The sequence below is a fragment of the Muntiacus reevesi genome, chromosome 4, assembly GCF_963930625.1.
Source record: "Muntiacus reevesi chromosome 4, mMunRee1.1, whole genome shotgun sequence".
NCBI lineage: Eukaryota > Metazoa > Chordata > Mammalia > Artiodactyla > Cervidae > Muntiacus > Muntiacus reevesi.
Window position 1 is genome coordinate 116,598,691 of NC_089252.1, and position 17,093 is coordinate 116,615,783.

Here is a 17,093-nt window from a genome sequence, read left to right on the forward strand (position 1 = left end):
TTGGGACTGGTGAATTACATCACCTTTGGGGCCGTCTAAGCCGCTTCCCTCTGGGTCCCTCCGAAGAGAACCTGGGGCCTTGTTTGAGCCGGCGGCTGGGATCATGCAGTAACTCCCTGGTGCCCTGGGCTCCCCTCGAGCCCGCTCAGGGCGCCGGGGCGGTGCCACGGGAGGGGTGTCCCCGGGGTCTCCACCAGGCCCCGGGAGCGCGTGTGGGGCGTTAACCTCTCTTGTCGTCTGTTCACCGTTTCCCCCGTAGATCGGATCCCTGCACCACGGGCTCGGCTGTGTGAGTGCCCTCCACTTCCCGCTCCGTGGCCCTGCAAGCCCCCAGCTCCCGGCCCCCAGACCCACCGCCCTAGTTGCACGAGTCGCTCTCCATAGCGATGAGAAGTTTGCTTGTCACGATTCTCCCCGCCTCGGATCTCGGCGGCCCCGCAGGGAGGGCTGTGCTGTCGGTCCAAAGCGGACGGTCTCCGTGTGTCTCGTCTGGGCCTGGTCGAGCTTGTCCCCCGGCCCTGGGACCCTGCGCCTGAACTGATGGCCTTAGGGTGGCACTGAAGCCTCCCGCCCTCCCCCTGCCCACCTGGCCCGGGTCTGCCTCCCCGGTCCCTTCCGCTGGCCGCCAGGTCAGGGCCCAGGACCCTGTCACTTGTGTGACCCGGCCCCCCATCCCTGCGCTCCGCCGTCCTGTCTCCCGCACCCGAGGGCCCAGGCTGGGCCCGCATTCCCTCCTGTGTCCCTGCGGGTGGCCGAGCTCGGCCCTGTTGGGCCGTGTGTGCGGAGCGCGGAGACCACCCCCTTGGGGTGACGACCGCCGGCTCGGGTCCCCACACGGCCCCCCAGACTCGGACGTTGGCACTGAGATCCTTCAAGACGGAGGGCCTAGGAGCTGGGGGGCTCGGGCTGCACGTGAGGGGTGCTTCAGGGGGCTCCCCGGGACCAGGGCCCCCCGCGAGCCGGCGCTGAGAGCGGCGGAAGACGGTGTCCCTGGAGCAGGGCGGCGGGCGCGGGGGCGTCCCCGGCCAGGGTGCGGGCTGACGCGGCCCCTCCGCGCAGGTGTTGTCACTGCCACACCGCCGCCTCGTCTGCTACTGCCGGCTCTTCGAGGTTCCGGACCCGAACAAGCCCCAGAAGCTTGGGCTGCACCAGCGTGAAATCTTCCTATTCAACGACCTCCTGGTGGTACGTGGGCCCACGGGCGCAGGGCTGGGTGCGCAGACTTCCGGCGGCCCGAGCTGGCTCCTCCAGGACAGAGCGTTCAGCCTCCGCGGCTCCGGGCCTGTCCCGGCCCCTCAGCCTCCAGGGAGCCTCTTCCTGACGCTCCTAGCAGAGGCCTCGCGGCTCGCTGAGCCGCCCCCTGGGGCAGGCAGGTGCGGTGCCGTCCCGTTGGCCTGAATCTCAGCCCCAGGACTGGAGGGCTGGATGCGGCAGAGAGGGGCTCCCCAAGAGACCGTTGAGCTCTTGCCTCCAGAACAGGCAGCCTGGGGGTGAAGATGGTCCTGCAGCCCACTTCTTCCCCGGGACCCCTGGCCCCTGTCCCCGCCCGATGGAGGACCACCCACTCTTGTCAGGCCTCTGAGTCTGGAGTCCAAACATGCGACTTCCAGTCCTTTAAGAGCCCCTGACCTTGAGCAAGTCACTGCAGACCTCTGGGCCTGGTGTCCTCTGCTGTCCGACTCAGCCCCCAGCGGGTTCCGCTGTGCTGTGTGGGGCCCGCGGGCACGAGTGTCCCTCCTCCCGCCGGCCCTTCGCTGCCCCGGGAGCCTGCTGGCCTCAGAGCTGCGGGGCAGGGGGTCCTCACACAGGAGAACACGGCCCCGGGGGCTGCAAGACCCTGAGGGCGTGGGGTGCTCCGCACTGCGGGCCTGGGGCTCAGCCTCTGCATCTGGCTGCCCCCAGGTCACCAAGATCTTCCAGAAGAAGAAGAACTCGGTGACGTACAGCTTCCGGCAGTCCTTCTCCTTGTACGGCATGCAGGTCCTGCTCTTCGAAAACCAGTGTAAGTGAGTCCCAGCGCCCGGAATTCGTGTTCCCACTTTTATCAACAGAGGGCGGGTTGCAGGCTCCGAGTAATAACCAGGGAGCATTTCATATAATCAGACGTGGGGCTCGTCACGTTGACTTTCGCCATTAACTTCTTGAAGGTGATAAGATTTTTACATCTAGGGCAGAGCGAGTTTATTTAAGCAAAATGTGGGTGGAAAGACATGCAGTAAACAGCCCTGGTGACGTGTGGGTTTGAGCAGTCGGGCGAGGGTCGCGCCTGAGGGGCCGCCGAGGTTCCCACCAGGGCCCCGGGTCCATGCGCTCTGGCCTTGGCGGCTGTGTGGCCCGGTTCTTTGACGTCTCTGGCCATTGCCCCCCACCCAGGCTGGAAGGCGACCCCTGCCTTGCTTTCCCCCGGAGAGCCTGGTGCCATATCCACTGTTGTGTCCAGCAGGCCCCTCGGGGAAGGGGTGCAGGTGGCAGGGACCCCCTGGGAACAGCCCGACCAGACCAGGTCCTCAGGCAGACGGTCACTTTCAGGCACCCAGGCTCACACAGGCAGCTCCTGGTCAGTCCCGGCCCACTTAGGTTAGACTCGGTTTGAACTTTGTCTTCTGTTTTATTGGACTGGTTCTGAGATCGTCACGCAGGGTTCAGCTGTCCTTGGCTTCTCCCGAAAGCTAGGTTTGGGCTCCTGAGGCCCGCGTCCCCACGCGGTGGACAGGCTCTCCAAGCTGCTCAGTCTCCCCTGGCCCGCATCCCGATTCTAGGAAACCTGCTCAGGCCTCTAAGCATTGGAGCTCGCGGCCCTGAAGCAGGTCTGAGCTGTGATGGGATTGTCCTCCTGGCCGAGGACCGTCGCATGCCGGGTGGTGGGTGCTCGATTCCCACTGATGAGGGAGGGGGCGCCAGGACCCCACAGCCCCGACGGCTCGGAGGCGGCCCCGGGCAGGAAGGAGCAGGCGATGCTGTCGGCTGGGGGGCGCCCACAGTGTCACCTGAGGGAGCTGGTGGGGGGGTGGGAGCACCGAGGCCAGGCAGGAGAGAGCAGCGTCGCCCGAGGTGACGGGACAGGTGACTGGGGACACGGCCTCCGTCTCCTCCTAGACTCAACGCCCGGCCAGCCTCACGTCCCAGGCAGAGTGACCGAGGACCCTGACATTCAGGGTCCAGGCTGCAGGCCTGTCCTGGGGGGAGGACCAGGGCCAGGCCCTGCCTCCGCTCAGCCAGATCTGAGCCCGGCTCAAACATGGAGCAACAGGGACCCCGGTCGGGAGCGGGGGGCTGCCTGGTGGTCCCCAAGAGCTGCACCGCGTCCTCCCCGGGGGAGCGCTGTGGACACGCCGGCCCGAGAGCAGGCAGGGCGCCCACACACAGGCCCGCGCTCTCGCGTCCCCTGCAGACTACCCCAACGGCATCCGGCTCACGTCCGCCGTCCCGGGGGCTGACATCAAAGTGCTGATCAACTTCAACGCCCCCAACCCTCAAGACCGCAAGAAGTTCACAGACGACCTGCGGGAGTCCATCGCGGAGGTGCAGGAGATGGAGAAGCATAGGATAGAGGGTAGGTCGTGGTCGTGGCCGCCGGGGGGCGGGCTGCACGGGCGCTGCCTCCCGTCTCTGGCTGAGGCTGCGGTGCCGCCATGACTCCCGAGCCTCGGCCCCATTTCTCCATTCCTCCGCGTCGCCCTCCTGGTGGTTGCCCACCCCCGTCCACCGCCCCCTGCCCCCCACCTGCCCTGGGCCAGGGCCCTGCTCCCCTCACGGCCTGGGTGCTCTGTTGCAGCGGAGCTGGAGAAGCAGAAGGGCGTCGTGCGGCCCAGCATGTCCCAGTGCTCCAGCCTCAAGAAGGAGCCGGGTGGCGGGACGCTGAGCCGGGCCTGCCTGGACGACAGCTACGCCGGTGGCGAGGGGCTCAAGCGCAGCGCCCTCAGCAGCTCCCTGCGTGACCTCTCAGAAGCGGGTAAGAGTCGGACCCAGACCGCCCCCCACCCAGCGCACAGGGGGCTCCGCTGCGTGTGGTAGGCTTACATCGGCCGGGGGGTGGGGGCCACCGCGGCGGAGGGCCTCGGACTGAGCAGGTCCGGGTGGGCACCTCCAACCCACCGCAGCATCTAAGCAGGCAGGGAGGGCATCGCCCGGAGGCCCCAGGCAGGACAGCTGGGCGGGTACCCCGTCTCCCCGCTTTTTACTTGCCCTTCCGTTTCCTGAGCCCGGCTCTCGCGCAGTGTGAGCCGGGCCCTGTCGCTCTGCGCTGCCCGTGCCCCCCGCTTCACGCTGACGAGGGCAGGGGGGCGATGACCACTGTGCCGTGTCTCGGGCCTCGTCGTCACCCACGGTCCCGGGGCCTGCTCTCCTGGCAGAGGCCCCATTCCCGGGAAGCCCGGGCCTCCGTCCAGCCCAGAGGCGACAGGGGAGAAAGCCTTGGCGGAAGTCGTTTCCTTGTCTCTGTGTGTGTGTGGTTTGCTGCTGGCCTCTTAATCCGCAAACAAGCCGCCCGGGTCTCCTGGGTCTCCTGGGGTCGGGGGTGTGCCTGGAGCATCGGGGGGCGCTGGACCTCAGTGGTGGTGGGGGCGGGGAGCCTGCTGCCCCAGCCTGCTTTGCCTGCGGGCGCTGTTGCGGGGGGGGGGGGGGGGTGGTTTGCCATGGGCTACAGGGGGCAGCCTTTCCGTCCCCCAGTGAGGTGCGTCAGGCCAGGCAGCTCCTCCCCGGAAGAGGCTGGGTCAGCGTGGAGTGGAGGCAGCTGGGCACGTGGCCAACCCAGCGCTGTAGGCTCCCAGGAGCTTCGACTGGCTCCCCGGCCCCGGGAGCCCGACATGACCTGGGTTTGCTGGGGGGAGAGACCCTCTCGAGCTGAGACCAGCGTCCTCCCCCTTCCCCGGGGCCCAGCGGCCCCTCTCCCACCAGGCGCTCGCCCAGCCCAGCCCAGCGGCCTCAGGCATCACTGCGTGGCCGGCTCTGGGCCCCCAGAGAGAGCTGCTCGAGACCGCATCCCATCCCTACCCCCGCCGCCAGCAGCGCTTCGCCCCTTCAGCATGTTCGTTTCTCAGAAATTTTCCCCTTTTTTCTTTTTTTTTTTTTGAGTTGTATTTTTCCCTTTGCTTCTATCTCATCATTTTTTTTTTCTTTCCATCGTGAAAATGCGAAGTGCATGGCCAGCGTGAGAATCAAGTAGGCTTCTCAACCCAGCTCTGCTGCCTTCCTGGGCCGGGCCGTCCCTGCCGTGGGGGCTGCTCTGCGCAGGACGCCTCCACACCCCGGTCACGACAATCGGGAACCTCCCTGCAGACTGCCAGGCGCCCTCGGCAGGGAGAGGGCGAGTCTGGCTGGCAGCGTGGCCGTGGTTGGGAACCTCTGGTTTTCCCGCGGCTCGTGACACCCAGCTAGATGTAACCAAATTGCTCTGGGGCCCGAGGCCCGTGTTTGGGTTTGTGCAGTGGGGCCGCCTTGGGCCGCTAGGGGCCCCGTCCAGCCCCCCCGGGTAGGAGCGGCCTCAGCGCAGCTGGCCAGTTACTCCAGCTGCTGACGGTCAGGACCCCAGGCGTCTGCTCTCTGTAGACAGAGCCGTGTGCCCGGTGCACGGCTGGGTGAGGGGCCGAGCTCTGAGCTCTGGCTGGTTTCTGTCGGGGATTCTCAGCCAAGAAGGACTGCAGGGGGCCGGAGTCCTTGGACCCTACACGGAAGAGCGTCCCCAGGAAGAAGCCGCCTGCTCCCGACAGTGGGAGGTGAGGTTCGGCGGGGGTTTCAGTCGCCGCCTGGGACAGGCCCCCCACCCGCGACCTCCAAAGGAAGACCGGCCAGCGTCAGCCACCTCCTGGAAGAGGCCACAGGCGTGCGCCCTGTGCTGGACGGGGTCAGGGAGAAGCGCTTCAAGGCAGTGACATCCCCGCCTGCATGCCGGCCGAGAGGGACTTGGAGGGGATGGCCCAGGCGGAGGGCCAGTGACACCCAGCGGGGGCTTGTCCTTGCTCCCAGAGTGGCTGCCGCAGACCCACGACGACCCGGCCATCCAAGAGCCAGGACCCCAGGGACGGGGCCTCAGCCTGCCGTGAACCTCGGGGACCCGGGAGGCAGGCGTGGTTTGACGGCCCAGCAGGACCCAGGCAGCCGGCTTGCCAAGAGCCAGAGGAGGACGCGGCCCTGACCCAGCTCCCGCTGAGCTGAGAGGTCTTGTCCAGTCTTCGTCCATGTAGTCTCCCTTCCGCCTCTGCCGGGGCCCTTGCTCGTTTCAGGGGCGCCAGAGCTGTGCCAGCCTGCACTCAAGGATCCCAAGGGCCTCCAGGCAGAGCCTAGCTGGGCCCACGCAGCATGCTGATTCGGGGGCTTTGGCTGCCAGTCTAGGCCGAGTCACTCCTCTGAGCCTCCATTCCCCGGCTGCAGGAGGGATGAGCACGTGCAGGGTCTGTGAGAGCTGCTGCCCGCAGAGTGTTGGGGGGGCCTGACCCAACGTGCCAGCTGTTGTCACCCTCACCATTGCGAGGACCATGGCGTGAGATCTGGGCTGGGGCCCTGCTGGCTTCTGTCCCACCACCGGGAAACCGGGAGGCTGTGAAGAGCCACGCCATCCATCCAGATGTGGCTTCCGTGCTGGCCGTGGTCAGGCTGACCGGGCCTGCTCTGGCCCTCGGGAGGCGCCAGCTAGGACGGGGCACTCCCTGAGGCTCGTGCAGGGTTCCGAGATGGGGGCCCCCGGGACTGTGCAGTCCCGGCCCTTCCCCCTCCATCAGTAAGTGGGGTGTGCGTGTGCACACGCCTGCACGTGTTTTCCAGGGGGCAGCTGTCCACGGGCGTGCCCGGGACTGGAGCGCAGACAAGTGCAGGGACATCCCGTATCTCCTGTTGACCTGCAAAGTCGAAGAGACGAGTTCTAAGAAAGCCAGATTCCCTCCGGGACGTCCGAGTAAGAGCCCTCCTGAGTCTTGGCCCACCGTGGGCAGGAGGAGTTCTGTTTAGCTCCAGGGGGCAGCCTTTGGTGCCCCCACACCAAGCCCGGGCCTGGCCCAGTCCCGGTGGGAGAAGCAGGCTGGCTGGAGGGCAAAGCAGGGCCGGCCTGGTTCATAGACGGGGACACGGAGGCGGAGAGTCAGCAGGGTGCTGGAGGGGGTCACCCCTCCCCCTGCAGAGCCCCCCTCCGGAGGCTGGGGACTCTGTTTCTGCCCATGCCGCTGCGCTGGGGCGCTGAGACAAGGCAGGAAGGGGAGGTCGCCCCTCGTCTCACAGCTGGTCAAAGATGAGAAGGGACAGGTCTGCTTCAGCTGGGGACGAGGGCCAGCGTCCATGGTCCTCAGCATCCGCCTCCACTGTGCAGCCCAGTCCTGTGGGCTCTGGGGCCAGGGCCCAGCACCGCCTTCAGGGGACCCCAGGCTCCCAGCTGGACTCAAGTTTGGGGGTCAGCAGGTGAAGACCCGGGCCCTGGACACCCCCCTCAGCCTGCTGTTGTGGGCACGTGCAGCTGCCGCCGTTTTAACCCAAAGGGTCCAGACATACCCTGTCTGCCCAGTGCAGGTCGGGGCGTGGGCCACACCACGGCACGAGGCCGCCCCTTCCATCTTCTGGGCGCCTGGGCTGGTCCAGCTCGGAGGCAACGTGGCCAAGGTCTCCCGCCTCATGTGGACAGGCGGACACGGTGTAAACTGCTCGCCATGGAAACGAAGTCACTCAGTCCGTCAGTCAGAGCCTCCATCTCCTCCTGGTGTGGACAGAGGACACCTGTCCCGTGCAGTGGGGCTTGTGGAAGCCAGAAGAACATCTGGAGTCCCTTCTCTGCCCCCAAGAGCTGGCTGGAGGCTGGACCCGGCCAAGCCCTCAAACTGGAGCACCATCGTCCCCGACAGCCTTGGTGTCCTGCAGGAACCCCCAGAGAAGTCGTGTGGAGGATGGGGCGGGCTCCCGGCCTCCAGAACCAAGAGGAAGACTCAGCCTCCTCGGGCATGGCCAATGCGGATCGCCTACCTGCCCCGCGCCACGGAGGTGTTGGCAGTGAGGGCTCACGGCCTGGAAGGCGTGTGGCGTCCTGGGGGGCTGGCGCTCACAGAGGGGAGAGCTGGTCTGCGGGCCCACCCATGCCCCCAGCCAGACACTGCACAAGGCAAACACAGCCCCAGAGGGGACCTGGAGCTCGTCTCCTGAGAGCCCCCAGGCCCTGCGGGCAGCAGGCAGTGTGTGTGCGCCTGTGCGTATGTGCAACATACGTCCGTGAAATCCACCCAAGGGCAGTGCAGGACCACGCTTGGCTCGTTTCAGCTGCTGGAGGCGCCGGCCCGCCAGGCGGATGGCCGAGGGTTCCCACACCACCCCCCCCCCCCCCCCCCCCGCCCCCGGCACCCAGCCCTCAGGCTTCTGGTTCAGGAGAGGGGGATAGAGTTCAGCTGGTTGGAAAAGATTTTTTTTTTTTGGTCTTTTTGTCTTTGCTTTTTTTTTTTTTTGGTTTGTAAGAACCCCGTTGTCTTTTTAAGTCGTCAGCGCCCTGCCCCCGGCTCCGCCGGGCCGTGGGTGGCAGCGCGGGCCGTGTCGCGTCTAACCTCTGGTATTGCATGTTCTGGGCAGGGAAGCGAGGGCGTCGCAGCAGTGCGGGATCGCTAGAGAGCAATGTGGAAGTAAGTAGGAGCCCGTCCGGCTGGCTGTCGTGTGTCGCCTCCCGTCCTCGGTTTTTGCCTCTTGTCTTTTTTTTTTTTCTTTTCTTTTTTTTTTGCTCCTCCTTCCCTCCTCCACAGAGGCCAGATCCACCCCGCCTGCCTGGCACGTGCATGCCGCCCGCCTAGACACGCCCGCGCCCCTCACCGCTTGTGGGGGCTGGAACAGTGGGGGCGGGCCCGGGTCTGTATGTCGCGGTTTAGTCTCCGCTTAACCCCCGCCCCGCGGCCCCCAAGCATGGTTAACGCCCTGGCGCCCCGCACTCCCCGTGGCCCCCCCCCTCGCTGTCGGTCCCGCCCTCTCGGGCTTCCACGCTCTGCCATCCCCATCACTTCTCCTTCCTGGAGGTTCGGTTGCTGTGTGTCTGCAGTCAGGGCGCCTCGGAATTGCTCAGCCAGCTCGGGGGCGGAGAGCCGGGAGAGAGACGAGTTCAGTGTGGATTTCATGAGGTTCCATTCATCCTCCAGCCATCTCGACATTCCTGTTCTCATCTCCGCTCAGCTTGCAGGCCTCTCTGTCCTCTCTTCCCGCGTTTGGTTGGCGTTAGGTAGCCGCAGTGAGACGCCTAGGCGGTGCCGGCCGCAGGGGGAGGCTCCCCCAGCCCCTCCTGCGGCCCTCAGCACCCCCCGCCCCCCACCAGGCAGAGCAGACGGCCTTGGACACTGAGAGGACCCAGGAGGGCTCAGCTCAGGGTGTTCGTGGGAGCAGGCCCCTCTCTGCCCGCCCCGCCCCGTACACGCCGCTGCACCCGCAGACACAGGGTTCTGATCTGAAGGCGGGGCCACCCCCCAGGCAGAGTGCTCAGCAGGGCTGCGTTGCCCCCAGGGCCCCCTTGTGGGCCGCCGCCCCCTCCAGCTGACCTGCACGGAAGTGTCTGGAGATGGCCCCTGAGTCTAGCCTCCCGGGGCCTGGCCTCTACGGCCAGCACGTTGAATTAAGGCTTAGCAGTCAGTGGGTGAAACTTTTTAACATTTTTTTTTTTAAAGAATCATTCTGCCGTAAGTGCTCTAAGCTCTTTTAATTTTGGTTTCTATGAATTTCCTTTTTAGGGGTCCATCATTAGCAGTCCTCATATGCGCCGGAGAGCTACATCAACACGAGACTGCCCATCTCGCCCACACCAGGCCATGCCCAACTCCTCCTCCCTCCTGGGCTCCCTGTTTGGGAGTAAGAGAGGGAAGCCCCCTCCCCAGGCCCACCTGCCCCCAGCCCCGCCCCAGCCGCCCCCCCACCCGCCTCACCCCGTGGCCAGCCACCCCCAGGGGCCTGTGGAGGGCCCCCTCGTGGGCCCAGTGCACGGGCACCACGGCCAGTACTGCCTCCTGCAGCAGAGCCCGCCCCCGTACCACCACCACCATCACTACCACCCGCCCCAGCACGTCCAGCACGCACACCAGTACCACCACGGCCCCCACGGGGGGCACCCCGCCTACGGGGCCCACGCGCACGGCCACCCGCCGCTGCCCGCTGGCCACGCGGGCCACGCCGTGCACCACCACGGGCAGCCCCCCGCCCCGCCGCCCCCCACCAGCAGCAAGGCCAAGCCCAGCGGCATCAGCACAATTGTATAGACAGCCTGGGTGGGGGTCCCGGCCCCCCGGAACACGTGCACACCACACAGGCGCGCCCAGGGGCGGCAGCCCCAGACCAGACCCAGGGCACCTCCTGTTTGCACCTCCCCTCCGCCCCCCGGCCTGGACGGAGCCCCCGAGCCCCGGGGCTCGAGTCACAGGGAACATGGCCCCCAGTTTGGGTTGGCGGGGGCACCCCTCAGCCCCAGAGGTGGGCCTCGGCCACCACCAGCCCGGAAACGGTGCCGCCGGCCGAGTAGATGTTGAACCAGGCCCCGGCCCCTGTCCCCACCCAGGTCCCAGCTCTCTGCTCGCTCGTTGTACCTGGGGGTGATGACCCAGCCTAGGAAACGAAGAGATGACAGACACAACCAGACAGAACCAAACACATAACCCAAAACTTGCTGCATTATTGCTCTTTTATTGACAATGGGCAAAAATTAAGTAGACCTGATATGGTTGATGAAAATACGTAAGTAAACTTTATATAATATAAATATATAAATATATAAATACATATATACATATATATATATACTGTATAGGTAGTATTTGTGTGTGAAAGGCAAATATTTCAGTCCACAAAATTAGCAATAGACACTTTACAAGGAGCCCCACTTACCTGATAGGAAGACAGAACCTTAGACAAACGTGTGAGAGATTAGACCAAAAATTTAAATGCTAGGGACAAACTCAGATACTTCCATATTTTCGTAAGAAGAGACGCCCCACCCCCAGGACTGGCTGAAATCCTTACCGCAATCACTACTAACCGTGCCAAGTAAGATAGCATCTAACTGTTTTCAGAGTCCGATATTGCTTTGTATAAATCCTTATTTTATTAACAGATGACTATCGTAAGTAATCAGTATTATAACTGCTCTGTTATTTCAGGTAAGCAAATAGATTTTAAAAATGCAGTAAACTCTACCGTAGCACCTCGGGACCGCTAGTTCAGAACTGGTTGTCCCGGACTGTTGGTTACCCAGACTCTTAGACACTTTAAATGGCTGCAATAACTGTGAATTTCCATGATCCATATTTCTTTCGTATGCATCTGGTTTACTGCACACTCATTCAGAGCCCTCCGCGGGCGCCCCACACCCGGCAGCGAGGTGTTCATCTCCCACATGAAAGCGACCAACTCATGCTCGTCTCCCCAGCACCATGGCCCCCCCATCCTGTCTCCAGCCGCAGCAGGCGGACGCCCCGGAGAACCGAAGGCTGCTGCTCTTAGCGTGTAGCGCCCCGGGGCGGTGTGTGTGCTTCCCGCTGTGTTTTCTGAGTGGTGGCCGTGACCGTCGTGATTCCATGTGGCCGTGTGCACGCACCCCCGTGTTGCGTCCCCGGGCCCGTCTGAGCCTGCCCCGCGCCGCCCGCCGGGGCGTGCCGGCTCTCCCCCGGTGCTCTGTCGCTTCCGTGGGGGGGCCCCGTCCGCTCCCCCGGGCCGGCGTCACCCACGGGCCGTCCTTTGTAGTTTCAGCCCTTCGAGCCACTGCAGCCGCCCGTGCTGTGCTCCTAGGCCGCGGACCGGAGGACCGCCCCCGGGCGGGAGCCCCCGCAGGAAGGGCGAAGCTGGCGCGGGACTGCATGGGCGCGGGGCCCTGGACTGCGGCGGGACAGCCCCGGGGAGCCCGCCCTGGCCGCGGCCGGGACTCTGCCCACCCCACCCCACCCCCACCCCGCATCATCCAGGTCTCCAAACCAGCAATTCTGCAAACCGAGCACTTTGTTAATCTCCACAGAGAGCAAATACAGCAATCTAGAGTTGAGCCTTTTTTTTTTTTTTCTTTGTTTCTTTTTTGAAAGAAGTGTGACTTTAACCTGCCCGCCTTTATCTTCCCGTCCGTGTGGTCCTCCTCCCTCGGGCATCCGCTCAGAGAGATGGGACCCACGGTGTGTCTGTTCTGGTCCAGGCTGGGCTGGGGAGGTGGGGGGAGGCTCCCCAGTTCCGCGGACCCCGAAACTCCCTGGTCACCCCGCAGAGCCCGGCCCCCCAAGGCGTCCTGTCTTGCAGTTTCAAGGGCGTCATCGTGACCGGAAACAGTCGAATTGTACTGCATGTCCTCCGGCATCAGGCGTGTGAGGCCACACTGTGTATTGTGTATTTGCAAAACTCTCTCAGTGTTACTGTTGACAAATAGTTGAAGTAAAGTGGTAACATATTAAATATGTCGGCTTTTCTTCACCGTCTGTACCAATCGTAGGATCTAACTGTAAACTCCAGGTTGTTCCAGAAAAGATGCAGGCACGCTGGCTGGCACCAGGCCGCCCTTTCCACAGGGCCATCACTGGGCACAGAAGCCAGCAGGGCGGAGCTGGGGCACGGCGCACGCTCTCTCTGTGGGCCATTCCGAACCCCCACCTGCGACCTCTCGGGTCCACAGGGCCGGGCGCTTCCAGCTTTCTGCTGCCTGTGTTCCGGTCAGTGAGGTTTCATCAGCGTGTGCGTTTCGGGAACAAACATATCACGGGATGAGTGTTCCCAGAAGGCACGCGGTCCCATGGAGGAGGCTGGGGCCGGCCCGCCCCGATCTCGTGGGGAAGCAAACATTCCTGATGAGCTGGTGGTCCCAGGCAGCTTGCCTGGGACCGCTCTCCGGGACCCCAGACCGCCCCAGGGTCCGCCCGCCGCACAGGAGGCGGAGGCGGGGCGTCGGCAGGCTGCCGGTCCTCTCTCACTGTCAGGACGCACGTGGGGCGTTTTGCTCACAGATTATCTCAGCAGGAGACCCTTAGAGGAAGCAGGCCGGTACCATCACCCAACATCTTTTCTGGGACAACAACGAAGTCATGTATTTGTATTTTTTTTTTAAGTTTATGAATGGATTGTATAACAATGTAAAAATAAAGTTCATCCTAATATGACGTGCGCCTCTTACTTAAAAACGTCCTCAGTTGTCCAGTGTAGAGCGATTTTTCCATCCCACACTGCATGCCACAGGAGCCTCTGGGTTTTAAGATGAGCTGAAGTGACCATAGGTAGCACAGGCGACTCGGCTCCGCACGAAGCCCTGTCACCACAGGTCAGCATGCCCCTTACCGTCCGCTGTAAAGCACCACCGCCCCCCCTGCCTGAAAAACGAGTCCTTCCGTAAGTATCTTAAACACGGCAGCGGCGATCCAGGAAGCCGGTTGCAGAACGAGTGGGCGTGGGGCTGGAGTGGGGGCGGGGGCCGACGTCTGTGTGACCCGCCTGTGGTCACGTGGAGCACTCGGGCAGCACCGCCTCCTCTGGGGAGCTGTCACTCACCACTGAGGTGTCTCCCACGATTAGAACCAGGACTTGAGTGCAGGCTGCTGAGACCTCAGGGGCCCCCTGGCTCGCGGGAAGCCCAGCACCCACCGTGTAACTTTGGGGAGACAGGAGTGGTTTTGTTTCCCTGTGTATTCTGTTTGTAAGTAACAGACTCTACTGATGTAAAACAGTAGCTGTGATCATGTGGAGAAAGCAAATAAATCCTTTGAACCGCTCGCGTTCTCACTTTTTCTGGGAAGACCGGCCGTTTCCCTGTTGGCCGGACACGGCAATCCCCGGATGGCGAGATGGCCCATCCCTGGTCTTGACTGCGGTGGGCTGCAGCCTCTGGGAAGACATGAATTTGAGGATGGTGACAGATGGCTCAAGATAAAGGTACTCATCGCAACGTAGGCACTGGTAGAAGATTCCCCAAGGTATTTATCATTTCTAGCAGCTTTGAACAAAATGTTGTGGTTTCATTGAGTTAGAAGAGATGGACCCTATGAAGCATGGGGGTGGGCAAGGGGTTGACTTGTGAGCAGAAAGACACCTGAGGCCCAGCCCGCATCATGCGATGGGTAACATGACCTGGAAGCCAGGAAGGTGGATTCTCTTCTCCCGGAAGCGGGGCTTCTACGAGAATGTCCTTGGCTGGTACTCTTTCTCCTTTCCTTAAACCCAGATCAGCTCCAAAGAATACCCCCCTTGAAAGATTCAGGACATACAAAATGAGGTAAAACCGGTTCATCTAATTTGCAAGCAGCACCAGGGGTTCATGTCAGTGGCCACGATCGGCGGGGGCCCGCCCTCCGTGGAGAGGGGAATTCCCACGGGAAGGCGTTCCAAGGTTTCTGCAGCTGGATGGCGGCCCTGGGTTGGGGGGCCCTCCAGGGGAGGGCAGCTGGTTCCCGGAGTTGGCAGACGTCCTTCAGCCTGTGATGTCACCTCGCACTGAGCCGCCACCACCTGCTGCTCAGCCAGTGCCGCGGCTTCAGGTTTGTCTCCCCGGGACAGCGGGCTCCCGGGGCAGAGGGTGCCTCCGGCCGCTCCGCCCAGGACCGCTGCAGTCAAGATGCAGCTGAAAGTGCGCTGCTGGGTGGAAGGGGGCAGGGGTCACGGCACAACCAGTGGCTGATCTGAGGGTGTGTGAGCTCTCAGCTCTCTGCATCTCCTGCCCCTGAGAGTCAAGCCGGGGACACAGAGGACGCGGTGGGGCTCCTCCGGAGCAGTTCCTGCTCACTGGCCGTGTCCCGTAGCTCGCGTCTTGCCTGATCTCTTGGCAGCTTTCAACACTGTTCACACGCCCCATGGTGGAACACGTGGCATCCTTGGTTCTAGTCTCACCTTCATCTTGGGAGTGACGGGGGGCAGTGCGGGGACGCCTCCTCTGTCTGCTCTGCTGGATGACACCCTCCCCAGAGCCTTGAGTGCTGGCCTCGGGGTCACAGAAAGCCGTCTCCCTTCCTCCTCTCGGCACACAGCCTGCCCTCTGTTTTCTTGGAGAAATCCCTGGATTCGAATCTCCAGCCCAGACCTCTCCTCTCAATACCCACCTCCCTGGGGTCCTCCAGTAAGTAGCACCTCACACTCTTTGTCCAGGACCAAATTCATGATTGCACGCAGAACTGGGGCCTCCTGGGCCCCCCACCCCGCTGGTGAACAGCATCACCTCAAGGGGTGCAGATTAGAGCTAGGACGCGCTGTGGACGCCCGTCCTCGTCCTGACTCTCCAAGTCTGTGCTGTCAGCAAGCCCTCATGACTTTGGCCTCCCTCAGTTCTTACGCCTCCCCGTGCCTCACGGCTCACCTGCCCTCAGGCTTGTTCCCCGACTAGAGCCCGATACCTGGGCTCCCGGCCGCCACGGCGGGCCCCTCAACCCCTCTCCACTGCCGCCAGAGGGGTCTTCTAAAGGTGCTGCCTGCTTGAAGTCACGTCAAAGACTTCCTGCTGCCCTCAGGATTAAAAATGAACCTGCGGAAGCTCCTGGACACGGACTGCGTGTCTGTCCCCCTGCCCTCCCCCCTTCACCCCCGCCGTCCCCTTTCACTCCAGCAGCGCTAGCCCTTCAGATGCCCAGGGAAGCCGTCTTCCCCTTGTCTCAGGATGTGCAAGCGTGACCCCTGCCATTCCCCAATCGTAGGAGGATGCTCGCGCCTTTGTTGAGTTAGCGTCTATTCCCTGCAGCCGGTTTCAGCCACTACCTGCTCTGCGGTGCGTTTGCATCGTTGTCTATTCAGGGGCGTGATCACTGGTTGCTCTAAGTGCGACAGGGTCAGGTCCTTGCACAACTGTGATCCCAACCTCACGTGGCACAAAGCAGGGCTTTCGTAGATGTTTGCTGGATGACCCAAGAGTACCAACGCCCAGAGAAGGAAGCTTAATGCGCCGTGCGCGTCGGTGGTTCACGGTGATGTCAGAGAACTAGGGAAGCGGCTGGGTCCTGCGCTCCCTTAATTCAAGCAATAGTCTGGGCGAGGGCTGGAGGCTTTCGCTAGTTGTGTTTTAACTTCATCAAACATGGTTTAATATTTGGAGCACTTGGGAAGCACAGACTCACAACGAGCATGGGGAGAACTCACTGGCGATCCTGCCCCCTACAGCAGTTACGACCGAGGGCTTGGTCTCCCGCCTTCTGCCCTGTTCTGTGGGCACATTTCTTGGTTCCCTGGTCCAGACCTTTGGGGCGTGCCCCAAACAGTCTGCAAGTGTTGCTCAGCACCCCTTGTGAAGAAAGAGTTGCGCCGTAGAAACCGTCTAGGAGACGTTGGATCAGACAGAGTTAAACCGTCAGTCCTGCAGAGCCTCTTAGAAGGATGACGTTGTGTTGTGAATCTCTCAGAGGTAGTCTGTGCTGAGTTTCCCAGACGTCCGTAGCGGTGGAACTCCGTCGTGCACCACAGCGTACAGTTCAGAGGTGTGTATGTGCCAGTTGTCTTTCCTTTTCCCCCAACATATCCTGATGTTATAGAAGATGCTGTGCTCTGTGATATTTACATGCCAGCCCATCACATGGATGGCCCCTGATGGGCTTGCCATCAGGTAGTGTTGTCTTGGTGAATAAGGAACAGATGGGTTGAAACTGTAGTGTTTCTGGGATGTGGTGGCTCCAGTAAGAAGTGGGGGCCCTGGGGGAGTGGGGTGCCCGACTCTGACTTTAGGGCAGAGTTCCTGGGATGGACAGTGACACCACTCTGGTGGCCCAGGGTGGCCGTGCATCCCCCTGAGGTGTCCCCAGCCAGGTGTAGTCAATTCAGCACTCACCTGCCTCGGGAACGCACTCCACCTTCCAGCCCAGAGTGGGTCTGCAAGAAAGCGGGGCCGGCTGTGGGCAGGTGTGTCATGAAGGAGCTCATTTCTACTCCCAATTCTGACCCTTCAAGACTTTCAGGGGTTTAAGTGACGTGTGCTGTGAATCTCTGAAAGATAGTCTGTGCTGAGTTTCCCAGACTTTCTTGTTCTCCTGACCACACTCCCGTATACCTCCACAACGTGGCCAGTGTCCCGTACAGAAGAAGCCCCACTTACACCCAAAAGGTGGAGACCACAGCTCTGGAGGCCTCACCAGCTGTGGGGCTAATAGGAAAGAAAACATTCACGATAAAAAAACGCCAGAGGGTCATGGAGGCCACCGGAATTGGAATTCCTTCCCACATCCTGA

The 17,093-nt window shown here is 62.6% G+C and overlaps 1 protein-coding gene across 6 annotated transcripts in view; it reads left to right on the plus strand.

Annotated features, from left to right (window-relative positions):
• The window catches only part of IQSEC1 (IQ motif and Sec7 domain ArfGEF 1), a 98,666-nt gene extending 85,209 nt beyond the window's left edge, over positions 1-13,457 (plus strand). For 2 of the 6 annotated variants that reach the window (XM_065934000.1, XM_065934005.1), the window contains exons 8-14: positions 260-289; positions 1,060-1,185; positions 1,903-2,002; positions 3,392-3,553; positions 3,776-3,952; positions 8,536-8,585; positions 9,672-13,435. In XM_065934000.1, the coding sequence (XP_065790072.1) occupies positions 260-289; positions 1,060-1,185; positions 1,903-2,002; positions 3,392-3,553; positions 3,776-3,952; positions 8,536-8,585; positions 9,672-10,193 (1,167 nt within the window). In that variant the 3' untranslated portion in view covers positions 10,194-13,435. Of the gene's footprint in view, positions 1-259; positions 290-1,059; positions 1,186-1,902; positions 2,003-3,391; positions 3,554-3,775; positions 3,953-8,535; positions 8,586-9,671 lie in introns of all 6 variants that reach the window. The other 4 variants (XM_065934002.1, XM_065934003.1, XM_065934001.1 and 1 more) reach the window with 3 other exon arrangements.
• Positions 13,458-17,093: the final 3,636 nt, after the last annotated feature.